At 36.3% G+C, this 15,653-nt stretch overlaps 1 protein-coding gene across 1 annotated transcript in view; it reads left to right on the top strand.

Moving 5' to 3' along the window:
• The window catches only part of LOC144057673 (immunoglobulin-like and fibronectin type III domain-containing protein 1), a 41,334-nt gene that overhangs the window by 22,057 nt on the left and 3,624 nt on the right, over positions 1-15,653 (top strand). Inside the window, exons 3-21 of the mRNA XM_077575506.1 lie at positions 203-262; positions 1,940-2,062; positions 2,186-2,325; positions 2,414-2,513; positions 2,662-2,713; positions 3,226-3,379; positions 3,543-3,630; positions 5,095-5,367; positions 5,465-5,773; positions 6,368-6,454; positions 7,684-7,752; positions 7,975-8,079; positions 9,261-9,385; positions 10,241-10,382; positions 10,470-10,766; positions 10,873-11,169; positions 13,696-13,875; positions 13,948-14,076; positions 14,173-14,472. Coding sequence (XP_077431632.1) covers positions 203-262; positions 1,940-2,062; positions 2,186-2,325; positions 2,414-2,513; positions 2,662-2,713; positions 3,226-3,379; positions 3,543-3,630; positions 5,095-5,367; positions 5,465-5,773; positions 6,368-6,454; positions 7,684-7,752; positions 7,975-8,079; positions 9,261-9,385; positions 10,241-10,382; positions 10,470-10,766; positions 10,873-11,169; positions 13,696-13,875; positions 13,948-14,076; positions 14,173-14,472 — 3,030 coding nt within the window. The remainder of the gene's footprint in view (positions 1-202; positions 263-1,939; positions 2,063-2,185; positions 2,326-2,413; positions 2,514-2,661; positions 2,714-3,225; positions 3,380-3,542; positions 3,631-5,094; positions 5,368-5,464; positions 5,774-6,367; positions 6,455-7,683; positions 7,753-7,974; positions 8,080-9,260; positions 9,386-10,240; positions 10,383-10,469; positions 10,767-10,872; positions 11,170-13,695; positions 13,876-13,947; positions 14,077-14,172; positions 14,473-15,653) is intronic.

Raw genomic sequence — 15,653 nt, forward strand, 5'->3', positions numbered from 1 at the left:
TCACTGACTCAGTCTATACATTTTCCTCACAAGGGAAAGAAGATCTGCTCACATTCATGCAAGAATTCCCTTGGTTAATATACATTTCAGTAAATATGAGGAACACGTTTTATTCCACATACTGCAGTTTTACACGTGTGCTCTTTGTTATACTATTGTAATGATATTATACTTATTTCATTGTGTGAATTATATTCCGTAGGTTTCTCCCTTGTTCACCAGTACATTCAACATTTCAATGAGAAAGCTGGCAACAAATCAGGTAAAACATACTCGACTATTGTATGAGAACAGTGTTGTTTTTGAAGGCTATAATCAGGGTTGGGTGGGTTACTTTTAAAATGTAATCCGTTTCAGTTACAAGTAACCTGCTAAAAAATGTAGTTAGTAACGTAATCCAAGTACCATAATATTAAAGTAATGTAACTGGATTACTTTTAGATTACTCCAATATTGAGTATGCTCATGAAGACAAAATAAAAATACATATCACCACAATGTATATTCTATACAATGTGCCCCTGCTATTTGCCGGGGTGATAGGGACCCAGGCAGCCTACAAATAGCAAAAATCCTTGTGTAATTAAAAAGCATGCAGGCTATTGCTTGATTGTGTGATTGATTGATAGATGGATAGATAGATAGATAGATAGATAGATGTGTGACATCAATTGCAAAATGAACTTTTATCCCAGTCACAAGTTTAGCCGTGTATATGTTTGGTATGATGTTTAAATAGTAAATTGGTGGGAGGAAGATTTGTTTGGAAGGTGTAACTCGCATTATGGTTGTAGGCTAGAGGGCTAGCTAGCAAGAAGCTACAGCGTGTAGCATGCCGCTGGACTCTCAGCTCAAACTTTCGCTCCGAGTAAATTCCAGTGAATACCGGTCGCTATTTTCTCCTCCCGTCTGTGAAGCTTTTTCAAACTGCCCGCGTGTGGAGGACACGACTAGTCAGTTCGTTCGTTCCCACCTCCCCGAAATGTAGCAACGGTTCCACTCACGCGGGCGTGCACGCGCTCTCTCTCGCTCTGTCCTTCTCTCTCTCTCTCGCTCTGTCTCTCTCTCTCACCCTCTTTCGCACTCTCTCTCATCGTAGAAATTGTAATCCCTCGAAATAATCCCAATTTTTAATAAATGTTCCTGTAATCTGATTACATGTTTTTTCCATTACAGTTAAAAAAAAATTTGCAATCTGATTACGTAACGGCGGTACATGTATTCCGTTACTCCCCAAACCTGGCTATAATCACATACCTGACAATACACATTGAATGATGCATTAGGAATATGGATTTCCCTGTCCACCTGTTGTCCATCCTGAACATTTTACAACTGAAGAAATGGAACCTAATTAACACTGCAGCTTCTTCAATTGTCTTGAGCAATTGTCATTCTCACAGTAATCATCAACTATTGAATTTTTGTTGATTAATGCTCTTCAAGCTGCTGCCCCCGCGAGCCGACCTTGGATAAGCGGTAGAAGATGGATGGATGGATGTTCTTCAAGTCTTGCATGATTGATTCGAAATCCTAGTGATAACCAGTAAAAAAAATTTTTTTAAAAAAGACGAAAAACAAGGGCCATTTTCATTTTGACAAACTTGTTTTCCTTCCTAGCATTTGGGCACCGGTTTCAACTAAACTAAACACAGAGAACAGAACAGATTTAATCTTGGGCCAACTTTTAACACCTACACACCCAACCCCTGAAACTCAAACCAACAGTAAACTCACATTAAACAAAACAAAAAAAGGACATTTAATTTAGCTGATGAACAACATGCAGTACAATTGGACTGGTATGGAATTATGACGCAAATGTATCCATTAACACACACAATGACTCACTCAAAAAATAATCTGATGTCATGCTTTTGAATGTACACGTTTGGATGTTTTTGGATTCACATAATCATTTACTGCTGTCTTTGTTCAGCTGGTATCCGGAGAAGATCTAAAATTCCTGGAGTGGTCATCACACAAAACACAGTGAGCATACCAGAGGGGAAAAGCGTCCCAGATTTTAAACGTAAACTAAACCCAGCAAATGTCCAAGAAGGTGAGTTTCTTTATGTTCTAACAAAGTTGTTATTCACAGTAGCTCTCCAATGATAAACAGTAGCTACAGCTTGTTAGTGTGACAATAGAAAACAAAGACTCAACATTCTGACACATCCTTTAGGGAAATCAGCTATTTTCAAGGCTTTGGTAATAGGAGAGCCAAAACCTGAAGTGACATGGAAGAGAGCAAGAGGCAGCATTTTAGACAAGGAGAAATATCAGACTAAATACGATGAATCAACAGGGGAGTACATATTGGAGGTGAATAAAACATACAATTCAAAATAAAACCTCAAAAATGCAGTTTGTTGTTTTTTTTTGCTACATTATATTTTATGTGTTCCTCCAGGTCCGTGCAGTAACGAGTGCAGATGCAGATACATACAAATGCATTGCCGTGAATGAATATGGAAAAGCTATTTGCTCTGTAGCATTAAATCTGTCAGACCGTAAGTTACATAATGTATACATTTTCAAACATTTACATGCTTTGGGTTTTGCTTGTTTCTAATTCTCTCCACCTACTAGACCTTTACATTCATATACAGAAACAATTTACCTGCTTAAAATGTTTGTTTTGTTTTTTTTTGCTTCTAGTTGTAACTGATCCATCAGATTTCAGAAAATTGCTCAGAAAGACGAACACAAAGTAAGACTTCGTTAATGGTTTGTCAGAAAAGTTCCGGGACTTGCATCACAAAGGATGTATTTCAAATTCAAACTGCAAACTATTATCTGCAGTTACCCTTCATAATAATCCCCCTTGGGGGTCCAGCACACATGCTTTCATGCACTCCTGAAAGGATTCTTCCTGGATAACGTTTTCAAAAAGGGTCCCCTTGACGACCCATTTTGGCTTTGGAGAGGAAAAAAATAAAAAATCAACAGAGCCAGGATGGATTTAGAGGCAGAATTTTCCATCATGTCAAAGCACTCATGATCTCCAGCCACAAGTCTGACCTCTTCTCATGCACTGAACGATGCAAATGCTTTAGGTTCTCTTTGCAGACATTGAAGATAATAAATCTTAGCTTGTAACTTGAATTTGTAATAATATGCAGTACCATTGGGACACCAGTCGTGGAACTTCTACACAGTATGTGTACCCTTTTTTGGTAATAAAGTATCAGTGGTACAAATAACATTTTCCATCACTTGTAGTCTTTTAGAGGAAAACCAGACAGAGAAAATCAAAGAAAGAGATGAGCGGTACCAGGACACACTGCAAAGGGACTATGGAGAACTAGGCACAAAAGACATGCACTTGATGCACATGAAAATGGAGGAGAAGAGACAGCAAGGGCTGAAATGTCAGGTATGAAATCAGTCACATTGCACACAAGCTGACCTCAAGTTCCTTTGAGATTCAACCATGATGGTGCACTTTTTCCTCACAAACACTGTTATTACCACTTAGTGTTAATGGTATTTATTATTTTATTCACCTTAGTGTGAGATTTTTATTTTGCCTCTAACAGAATGGAATGAGTCCCCCAGAGGAAGACTTTATAAAGAAAAATGGACTTGTAAGTGGTGGATGTGCAAAGGATGCTGAAAATCTCACAAGTATGTTAACAGTTTATGTGTTAAATTTGAGTTAATCATTATATTATAAAAACGAGTACAGTGGTCCCTCACAACTTCGCGTTTCACTGTATCACGGATTTGTATTTGGGTGCATTCATGCTGCTATTTTGGGCCTTTTTTTGTGTAAACGACGGCCTTGTTGAAGTTAATTGCCTTCAATTAACTTGTTTGTCTACTTCCCCTGCAGCGCAGGAGGTGGTTGGTGGAGGAGTGAGACACATGCACTGGCCTTACTAACTGAGGGCTGCTCTAAAAATAGATCACCAGTGATGGGACACTGACTTGCTAGAATAAAAAATGTTCCTTTTTTAATTTTTTTAAATTTAATTTTTTACTTATTATGGTACACGTTTTTTAATTTACTAAATATTTATTTTGATAAAAATGCAAAAACTTGTGTTGAATGAAACAATCAGCAGTTTTTATTTACTCAAATATTACAAGAAGAACTCATTATGGTGATCGACAGTATTAGCGGTTATTGGGGGTAAATTTTTTTTAACCAGCTCTAATTTGCGGAAATTCACCTTTCCACAAGTGAGGGAACACTGTACCTCTGTTTACTGATCACAACGATCATTTGTAATTTACTACAGTCTATACAGGGAGTTAGAATTTTCCCTCGTTAGTACAACGTTGGACATGGACTCTAACTCATCACTGTGTCCATCATCACAAATTGACATTGACAGGGGATACATGTGAATTTTTGTGATGTTTTAAGTTAACTCATTCACTGCCATCGACGGCTATTGACGTTAAAAATTCATTTGAACTATTTCTATTAGTTTAAAAAAAAATCCACTTTTGTCAGTGTATAAAAACCTAGAAAAAAATGTTTATTGTACATTTAGAACAGATATAAAATGTATGATTAATCGTGAGTTAACTATTGAAGTCAATAATTAATTACATTTAGAAAATGTATTAACCTGACGCGATTTTAAAAAAAGAAGAAAAGATGATTAAAAATTAGGAGCGTCAGGCGATTCATTTTTAAAATCATAATTAATTGCATGAGTTCACGAGTTAACTCACGATTAATCACAAATTTTATATCTGTTCGAAATGTACAATAAAAAAAATTCTAGGTTTTCATACTCTTGTTAACAAAAGTGGAAAAAAATATAAAACTAATAGAAATAGCTAAAATGAATATTTGACGTCTATGGCAGTGAATGAGTTAAACAAGGTCTTGAAATGATTACTCAATTATCAGAATAGTTGTTAATTATTTTTTGTAATTGATTATTTGCTGATTTATTGTTGTACCTCTTATCCAAACCAGAACACGATCAACAGTGCGCGAGCGTCTCTCACCCAAAATATTATTACAAAAATCAGATACTAAATCAGGTTTGACGGTGTGTGAGGCCGTCAAATATGTCCATCATGGGTAGCAAAACCAAGTTTTGAATTGATTATTATGATGTATATTTTCAGTTCCTGATCTGGACTTTGTTGTCAAACTTCAAGAGGCAGTAACAGAAGAAAAGGACACTGCACTGTTTGAATGTGTCCTGACCCACCCGGTGCCTAAAATCACATGGATGAGTAATGGCAATGTGCTGGAAGATAGTGGCAAATATCAAATCAGTGTGTCAGACCACAAAATGATCCACAGGTTGCTGATCCAAGACTGCTCAGACCAAGACAAAGGTGTCTATTCAGCTAATGTTGGTAGTGTCTCATGCAATGCTGCATTAGATGTAGAAGGTAACTACTTCAACTAGAAATGTATTCAGTATTCAAATGAACCGTGATCATTTGTCTTAATTAAATGTGATTGTGCATATTGATGTTGTGCTTCAAGCTGACCTTGAGGCAGCTGGCAAGAAGAAAACTGGAGGAGCAGGGATCGACCTGGAGGAAGTGGTCAAGCGGCAGCAAATGAAAAACCAAGAAGAAATGGAGAAGCTTCTGGAAGCTGTCAAAGCAAAACATGACGCTGGGGAACTGACAGAGCAGATATTGTCCACTTACGGAATAGATGGAGAAGTCAATTCCATGACTGGACCCGACAAAGACAGTGGGAATGACCTGCATAATGCAAACATTAATAGCAACATTCTCAAGTCAATGCTCAATGCATTCTCACCATCTGCACAGCAGGTGGTAGGTGGTAAGTACAATTTGAGATTACACTAAACTGATTGCCAATGCCATGGCTGAAGTCTTTTTTTATTTTATTTTTTTCCGAAAATACAAAAAAAATTGAACCAAATACTGAACACATTATATTTATTAATAGACTTTATTCATAAAGGTAACAACATATCAAATAAGGATGTAGGAAATTTTTACCAGAGTTGACCAGTAAAATGATGAGATCATTTAAGTGGGGAAAAAATATTTTAGGAAGGTGATATTATTTTATATCAGAAGTATTTTATTGCTTTATGGAAAAACTTGTCAAGTTAATCAAACACATGTAAGTTAATTTTTCGACAAGTTTTCCCCCCAAAATAGGTCTGCCGAATGGCCACTTCAACCTGAGTACAACAAACCAAGAATTTTGAAAATCACATATTTACTTTAAAAAAAATTCTACCAAGATGGCAGCCGCTTAACACGTTGTAGCCCCCAGACATCTTAAAATATTGCCTCTACAGTAGTGATTATGATTTGATAGGTACAATGACTTGGCATTATGAAGCAATATCATGACATCATCACAGCCTCATTGTCAATATGCTAACAACTTGTTGCTGCACAGATGGTTTGGGAACAGAAAAATCGGAGGTGACTGAGAGCAACGATGCAGGAAACAAGCTGGAAGAAGAAACAGAGCATGCAGTACAAGGTAACCTATAGTATAGAAATCATTCTCAAAACTTTTACACCATGTACCACCTGAGAAACTACTGATTGATCCAAGTACAACTATCATGATCAAGATTAAAATACAGCAGCATCGTAGGTCTGAATGTTATTAAAAACATTTCTATTGTAAGTCACTGTAACTTGTATATATGTATAACACTAGAGTGAGGCCAAAACTGCCAAAATTCAAAATAAATAAATGGAAAAAGTGAAAATAAAAATGGATATAAAAATATATATATTTTGAAAATAAAATTTAAAAATATATCAATGGAATTAAAAACTACAAAAAAAATATATACAGTGTATATACATAAATAAATGCATTTGTATTTATTTTTTAATTATATTTTTTATATCTGTTTTTATATTCACTTTTAGCCATTTATTTTTTTATTTGGTCATGTATTTATTTTTAATTTTGGCAGTTTGTTCCATACTGCCAGAATGAAATGTTATTCAAATGAGGGGGCGGTCCAAAGTGTGTCTTGGGTTGGACTCCGTTGCAAACTGCCTTTCATTGGTCGAGTTAGCAGCTCGGCGAAGAAAGAAGTCTCGTCGGCTTGCATAGGAGAGCTCCAGCAATGGACGACTATCTGGTCCACTGTCACCACAATTTGCGACTTGAGTTGCTCAACAAGTCGAGGTGACAGTGGGCCAGATAGTCATCCATTGCTGGAGCTCTCCAATGCAAACTGGCGAGACTTCCTTGTTCACCAACCCGCTCACTCGACCAATGAAAGGTAGTTTGCAACGGCTGAGTCCAAACCAAGACACGTTTAGGACTGCCCCCTTATTTGAATAACATTATTAAAAATTTAAAAATAAATAAATTACTAAATAAATGACTAAAAGTGACCAGAAAAACGAATCTAAAAAAATATATTTAAAAATTAAATACAAATGTATTTATTTATGTATGTGTGTATATATATATATATATATATATATATTTTTTTTTTTTTTTTCATTTATATATATTTTTTGATTTCATTTTCAAAATATACTTTTTTATATTTGTTTTTATTTTCACTTTTAGACATTTATCTATTTATTTATTTAGATATTTATCTATTTTGAATTTTGGTCCTCCATAAAGTACAACTACTGGTACGATTACCAAATAATCACTGGTAGCCTATAGAAAATATATACAGTATTCATTGACGACAATGGTCCATACATTTGTGTTGTTGTTTTTCTGTGCAGAGCGCAGTGACACATGTGAACATGAGTTAAATGAAATTAATACGAAGCTTACACTGAAAAAGAAAAAATGTAAGTTTGGTTGCACACTCAACTGATGATGATTCAAGTTTAAAACCCTTTTTAAACTGACATTATAGTGATTGCTGCATTGTATAATATTGTCAAATCCTAATTCATTTGTCTTAAGTACTCAATTGCCAATTAAACTGTCTAGATTTATGTATGTGGATGGAATATACCTTTTATTTAATCCTTCAATAGAGTTTAATACATTATGTTATGTCGCTACAGATGAAAGTTTATTTAATGATGACAACGAAGCTGAAGAAGTGATTGGCCTTGCAACACAACCGAGACGAAAAAGAATCGGACCACTGATAGAAGACAAAGTCATTGGTAAATATTCAATGAGCATTAAATGAGAAGAGCAAAAAGGGCTTCAGTATATGTATTTGAGCATAGCTTTTTTTTCACTTAACCTTTTAAGCGGAGATTCAATGTACTTATACATCATTCACATTCTATTTAACAGTATGTTAATATTTGAAAATGTTTTTTATAGAATAAGCACATATCTGTCAAGTACATTATTTTTCATATTTTCTAAGAAAACAGCGATCTAAACTTGTCGTGATAGAGAAAAACTGTGATCAGTTTTGAATTCCACAACCAAAAATGATTTAAGAATTTAAGTAAGAGCTGTCAGTCGTAATTCTACAAAAATTGTGTTCCCCAGTGTAATTCTTCAAGATTTCTACAGTGTCTGCAAATTGCTTGTATAAGGACTACAAGAATGGATATTTACGATTCACTTAAATGGTTACGGAACTGTATTGCATTCACTTGAAAAAAAAAAAACTCCTGTTTTTCTGACAAATTTTTGGGGGGAGCCTTGTTTTGAGTATTTTTTTTTTATTTCTGTTTTTGAGAATTTTTTTTTTCTGTTTTACTGATTTTTTTTTCTGGCAAAAAAAAATCCGAAAAACAGGCTGAATTTTTTTTTTTATGAAAAACAGGAGGGATTTTTTTTTAACAGAAAAAAAATATTTAAAAAAAGGGGGGGGGGAATTCAGAAAACAGAGCTGGTGTTCTGTTTTTCTGAGTATTTTTTATTCATTTATTTTTTACCTCAAAACTCAAGTTATATATATATATAATAGTGGAAGCGGACACTTTCCCGCATACCTCCATATGCAATAAGATGGTCATGTTTACTTACTGGCTCTCAATAAAGGAATGAATGTGTATACTGTATTGTGGTTTGTTCTCTAATCTCTGAGGGAAAACCCTTTAAAAAAAAATATTCAGAAAAACAAAGGAAAAAATATATTTTTTAAAATCAGAAACAAATTACTAAAAAAAAAACAGGGGAAAAAATATTCAATAAAACAGAAAAAAAATACTCAAAAAAACAAAGCTCCCCTAAAAAATTTGTCAGAAAAACAGGACTTTTTTTTTTCCAAGTGAATGCAATACGCTTCCGTAAATAGTGGCCAAACACACAGATCCAAATAACTTTTTTTTATATTATGTCCTATATTCCTTGACTACATTTTTTTTTTTTTTGCATTTACTAGATCCAGGTGTTCAGTTCATCTGGGGATTGTCTGACATTAATGCAATCATTGGTGAGAATGCAGAGCTAACTTGTAAACTCAGCAAGGAAGACTGCGAGGGAGTCTGGTTCCGAGACGGCGAAAAGGTCAGGCATATGGTCTTGAATTGAGTTTGTACATCAAACAAGAATGGGAAATAATACCAAATACAAAGCTTCAACAATTAGTGTCCTCACTTCTTATCCATGGCCACAACCCAAATCTGAAACTGCAGTTATGGCACTTTCAAGATTGAGTAAGCACGGCAATAAGACACAAAAGAACAGTCACATTTAGCGTCTAATTTATGTATAATTTTTAGATGTGAATACCTGTGAATAAAAATTGAAATGTTGATGTTTTAGCTAATTGCAACCTGATCATGCTGGAAAGGGGATTACCACATTTGCAGTCCCTTTTCAAGGTTTCTCATTTTTCCCCTGATGTTTTTTTTTTTTAGTTTTCCCCTTGCCCTCTTGTGATTCGATCAGGGGATGTCGTTAATACTGTATTTTTTCAACTGCGGGCATGTAAAGTCCTTTGAGACTCTTGTGTGATTAAGGGCTATATAAATAAACTTGACTAATATATACATTTTGTCATATCAAACCAATGTGTATTGTCTAAGTGAGGGGCTGATGTAAAATGAAACTATAAAAAAAAAATCACAAACAGTTGGGTCAAAAGTAATCCAACCATGGATCAAAAATGGACCGATCCACTTTATGGGTCAATTTGATCCAACTTTCTGGGTTGTTTTATATGAAATGACCCAATTTTTGGACCCAAGTAAAGGATCTGACTAATATTTATGAGTTGTTTTACACTAAAAGACCAATTTTTTGACTCAAAGTAGAGGGTCGGTCCATTTTTGACCCATTAGTTGAGTTATTTTTGACCCAAGTGTTTTTAGAGTAAACACGCACACACAAGATTTGCCTAAATGTCATCTTTCCTTTCAGATCATCACTGATGACACATTTATAATATCCAAAGATGGTGCCATTCATAAATTGCTCATAATGAAATGCCAGGAGGAGCACTCTGGGAAATACCGTTTTGAGGCGGACAATCGCAAGACAGAAGCAATGGTCAACGTCAAAGGTTTGAAGACTTGTCATCAAAACAGCAATCAAATTTGGTAACGATCTGTTGTAATACTTCGATGAATTCTTTTTTTTTTTTGTTCAGATCCACCGAGGTTTGACCCAGAAGACCTCAGTGCATTCACAGAGCCTTTGAGAATTAAAGTAGGGCATAACGCCATCTTTAAACTAAATTTCCTTGGCTTCGAGCCCATTAAGATCCAATGGTACAGAGAGGGAGAGGAGCTCCATGATGACGCCAGCAGCACCAGGGTAGATAAATCAACCAATCACAGCCGCCTGCTGCTCAGCAGATGCCAGAGAAGGGACTCGGGAGAGATCAAGCTCAAGCTCAAGAATGAGCATGGCACCACTGAGGCAATAACACAACTCATTGTGCTTGGTGAGCCAATGATTCAGTCAAACACATTACACGTCGATCCATTTTTCTTTACAGTTTGACACGTTGAACAAACACTTCAAATAACTTTCCACTTGGTTTGATTCAGACAAACCCACTACCCCACTGGGTCCTGCAGAGATAACACTTAGCTCAGCGACGTGCATTGAATTTAAGTGGAGGCCTCCAAAGGATGACGGCGGCTCGCCTGTGATGAATTACATCATGGAGCGACAACAGATTGGGAGAAACACTTGGAAGAAAATTGGAGAGATTCCGGGCGTGCCCTTCTACCGCGACACAGACGTGGACCGTGGACGCAAGTACTGCTACCGAATCCGAGCTTTGACCTCAGAGGGTGTGAGCGAAGTGATGGAGACTGAAGACCTGCAAGCTGGCATACTGGGTGAGGTTAGGCTTCATGGAGTGACAAACATTCCCGTCTACAAATATGGTATACTGACTGTACATACTGTAAATAAATACAAAATAATCCTGTAAAGAGTCATGAAAAAGTCAGTCAGAAGGTGTATAAAAGGCGAACAAGTTTAAAAAGTTGAGTGCAAACAATCAGAACATGCAGGAGCGCTGCTAGGATATGTTGGATTTATCCCAAAAATTATATTTGGTGCTCTTCAGTGGAGGGATCCGCAAAGCATTTCCAAAAAAAGAGAGAAAACACTGAGGCGCTCAAAAGGTGTTCGAAGTAAAAGGCCTTTATTGCCACATGGCCATTTGATTAAAAAATTGTCAACGCGTTTCGGCCTTGGTAGACCTTTGTCAGGGCAAGCTGAAAAGGACTGTCATACAACTACTTACTGTATATAGGAGCAGGGTTGGGAAGGTTACTTTTAAAATGTAATCCGTTACAGTTAAAAGTTACCTACCAAAAAAATGTATTTAGTAACGTAATCCAAGTACAAATATATTCAAGTAATGTAACTGGATTACTCCAATATTGATTATGCTCATGAAGACAAAATAAAACTAAAAATCACCACAATATATATTCCATACAATGTGCCCCTGCTATTTGCGGGTGATAGGCAGCCTACAAATAGCAAAAATCCTTGTTTAATTAAAAAGCATGTAGGTGATAGATAGATAGATAGATCCAATGAGGATACAAAATGAACTTTTATCCCAGTCACAAGTTTAGCCGTGTATATGTTGTGTATGATGTTTAAATAGCGAATTGGTGGGAGGAAGATTTGTTTGGTGTAACTCTCATAGTTGTAGGCTAGCGGGCTAGCTAGCAAGAAGCTACAGCACGTTGCATGCCGCTGGACTCTCAACTCAAACTTTCGCTCTAAGTAAATTCCAGTGAATACCGGTCGCCATTTCCTCCTCCCGTCCGTGAAGCTTTTTCAAACTGCCCGCGTGTGGAGGACACGACTAGTCAGTTCGTTCGTCCCCACCACCCCGACATGTAGCAATGGTCCCACTCGTGCGTTCTCTCGCTCTCTCTCACTCTCCCGCTCTCGGAGTCTTTTTAATCTACAGTATCTCCTCCCCTTTTGGACTCAGGTATTTGCGCTATACCGTAGGTTTTTAAAGTTTTATTGCAATAAATTGCAATATTTATAATGCAGTGCCATAGGGTATAGAGCAGAGGTGGGCATCGAGGGCCGGAGTCCTGCAGGTTTTGCATGTTGCCCCTCTCCAACACAGCTGATATATAATCAACTCATCAGCAAGCTCTGCATAAGCCTGATAACGATCCTGTTGATTGGAATCAGCTTGTGTTGGAAGTGAGAAACCTCCAAAACCTGCAGGACTCCGGCCCTCGAGGACCGAGATTGCCCACCTCTGGTATAGAGCATTGACAGTTCTTATGGCTTATAAGGTCTATAAGACTCCTGCAGAGGGAGTCTTTTTGGATCTACACTTTAAGAGCCACCAAGTTTCCTGGTTTTAATGGTGAACTGGAGTTCAAGATCTCCTCTGAAAAGACATTGTAAATAATTGTATATTGTAAATCGTATATTGTGTTTCATTTTTTTTAGTAGTGACTTTTACAAGTATTGTTAATTGTTGCTTGCTGATTGGATGAGTACCAGCTGACTATGTGCCCAGCCCACTGCGAACATGAGACTAACTCCTATTTAAGTAGTTGTATGGCAGCCCTTTTCAGCTTGCCCTGACAAAGGCCTACCAAGGCTGAAACGTGTTGGCAATTTTTTTAATCAACTGGCCATGTGGCAATAAAGGCATCTTTGAGTGCCTCAGTGTTTTCTCTCTTTTTTAAAGAAGTTGCCTTGAGGGCTGATTACTCATGAGTACTTTTGAACATTTTCAACATATACATTTACTATCGATATTAGACATAAAGTTAAGTAGGGTTGTGCTAAAAGTCAAATGAAGAAAGGCATGCTAATGCTGTGCAGGGCCAACTAACTAGCTGAGGTAGTTTGACAACACTTACCAATAATTTGAATGACTCTCCTGTTTTCAAAAGAGTGTTACAGTATGGTGACACACAGACAGTCAAAATCAATTTGGCCAACTAGTACTAACAGAGAAAGGGCAATCTTCACAGTGAAGAAAAGAGAACGCAGTGTTTTGTTTTTTTTTAAGATTGGACCTGGACAGCATAGCAGCACCCTCTGCTGCCGAACAAGGTCATTACATCAAGCATTCCTCTTTTGTCTTTTTTTGTCGCCTCACTGCTAAGGGCTTTCTATTTTCGCCAAATGTGACTGATATGACAGCTGGTGATGCTACAGTTGAATGAAGATGCTTATGTGAGAATGTGACCTATTTCTGAAATTGTGCGATCAGAAGAACTAAAATGTATTGCATGCATGGATGAATGGATTACCACAAATGACACAAAAAACATTAAATATTTTGCACTCTAATACTCATAATACTCTAATACTAATAATGTACTCAATATAACTTTTTTTCCCCCTTCGCTAAATACTTCCAGCATTCCCTAGTGCCCCTGCACCTCCAAAGGTGGTCAGTGCCTTTGATGACTGCATCAACCTTTCTTGGACTGCACCAAGTAATACGGGAGGCTCACAAATTCTTGGCTACATTGTAGAAAAACGCAAAAAGGGAAGTAATCTCTGGACTGGGGTCAATGCATCAAATGAGCCAATAAAAGGTTTGTTTTCATGTTTCATTGCTCAATGTTTTTATTGTAAAGCTTACCATAACAGTGTTGTTGTATTTCTAGAGAAGAAATGTGCAGTGAAGGATGTTGTGACAGGTTTGGAATATGAATTCAGAGTTTTGGCTGTGAACCTTTCGGGACCTGGGGAATTCAGCAACCCATGTGACTTTGTTTTTGCACGGGATCCTAAAAGTAAGTGTAGCAGTTGAAATGAATCGTAAACTTCCAAATTTTCATTTGCTCTGTCATTTGTTTGAACTAAAATTATATGTTTCTTATTATCCTCAGAGCCTCCTGGTAAAGTTATCGGCTTAAAAGTGACAGAAACTTCTTACAACCACTTTGTTTTGACCTGGACCAAACCTCAGGACAAACCTGACATACAGGATGAAGCTAAAGGATATTTTGTCGAGATAAGGAACGCGCAGTGCCTGGACTGGTCGCGAAGCTTCACCATCACCACCACATACACTGTAAAAAGCTTGAGGGCAATGGATATGTACTGGGTCCGAGTCATTGCAACCAATGACGGAGGAGAGGGCCAAACTGAGGAGCTGCCCAACTATGTCCTTGCAATGCCGCCCCTGGGTATTCTTCACTCATACTTGATTTTCATTTAGAAATACAATTTCTTGAAGATTATTTATGATGATGGCTAATTATTTTATATATTTTAATATTTCCATGATGGACTGTATGATTTGTTTGCTTATTGTTAAACTTTCCCCAGATTTCCACACAACAAGTCAGATTTTATTACCATATATGAGTTATTGTGTGGAAATCTGGGGAAACGTATATTAAACAAATACCGGCCCGGTTTTCAAACTGCAAAAAAAGAGCCATAAGAATTATTAATCGATCAAAATATGCAGAACCACCACATTCACTACTACTTTATTAAATTAAATACAATGAAAATGTATGACTTAGTTGAGTTTAAAATAGCACAAATAATGTATAAAACATACACAATCTCCTCTGCCACAGTACTCAGAAGCTATTTGGAATTAGAGAGTGTCCTTATGACAAAAGGGGTACAAGTGTCTAAAAATAAATAAATAAATAAAAACAAGAACAAATATTAAGCAAAAGTGTGTTTCTGTAAGAGGTGTCAATTTGTTAAATAATTTTGGTACTGACCTGAAACGAAGCAAGTCACGTGCTGAGTTAAAAAAAAAAATTAAAAGCAAAGTTCAAGAAAATTATTTAAATCAGATTTGAGCTGGCAAAACAGCAGAAATTGGGTCATTTCTTTCGATGTGTGAGTGTAATGAAAATTAAATGTGTGAATATGATGATGAATTATTATGGTGTATGCTTATGAATTACATGTACATATGCTACTGGCAAATGTACGTACATGTCAAAGTGCAGTTGTACACACAAACAGGTTTATATATTTTCTTTCATTGAAATATATTAGCCTATTATCGTATCTATTGAAATAAGTCAAAACATAAGAGGTAGGACTTGATAAGTCTTTAACTTCTTCGCATGTAAATTATTTTCCTTCCCTCCTTTCTTTTTTACTTCAACTTAAATTTTATACTTGTAATGTGTTTATGTTTTTCTATGTTTGTATGTTTAATAAACCACCCCCCAACACAAAAAAACAACAACATAAACTTCACAATGTCAACTTACAGGTAGAACATAAGAACTAAATAAAATTACTGAACATTTGCAAGCCATATTTTAGCTATAGTTTAGTAAACGACACCATTTTTGTCTGTCTTTACAAATATTGGCTCATAAAATGACCAAAA

The sequence above is a fragment of the Vanacampus margaritifer genome, chromosome 1 (assembly GCF_051991255.1).
Source record: "Vanacampus margaritifer isolate UIUO_Vmar chromosome 1, RoL_Vmar_1.0, whole genome shotgun sequence".
Classification (NCBI taxonomy): Eukaryota; Metazoa; Chordata; class Actinopteri; order Syngnathiformes; family Syngnathidae; genus Vanacampus; species Vanacampus margaritifer.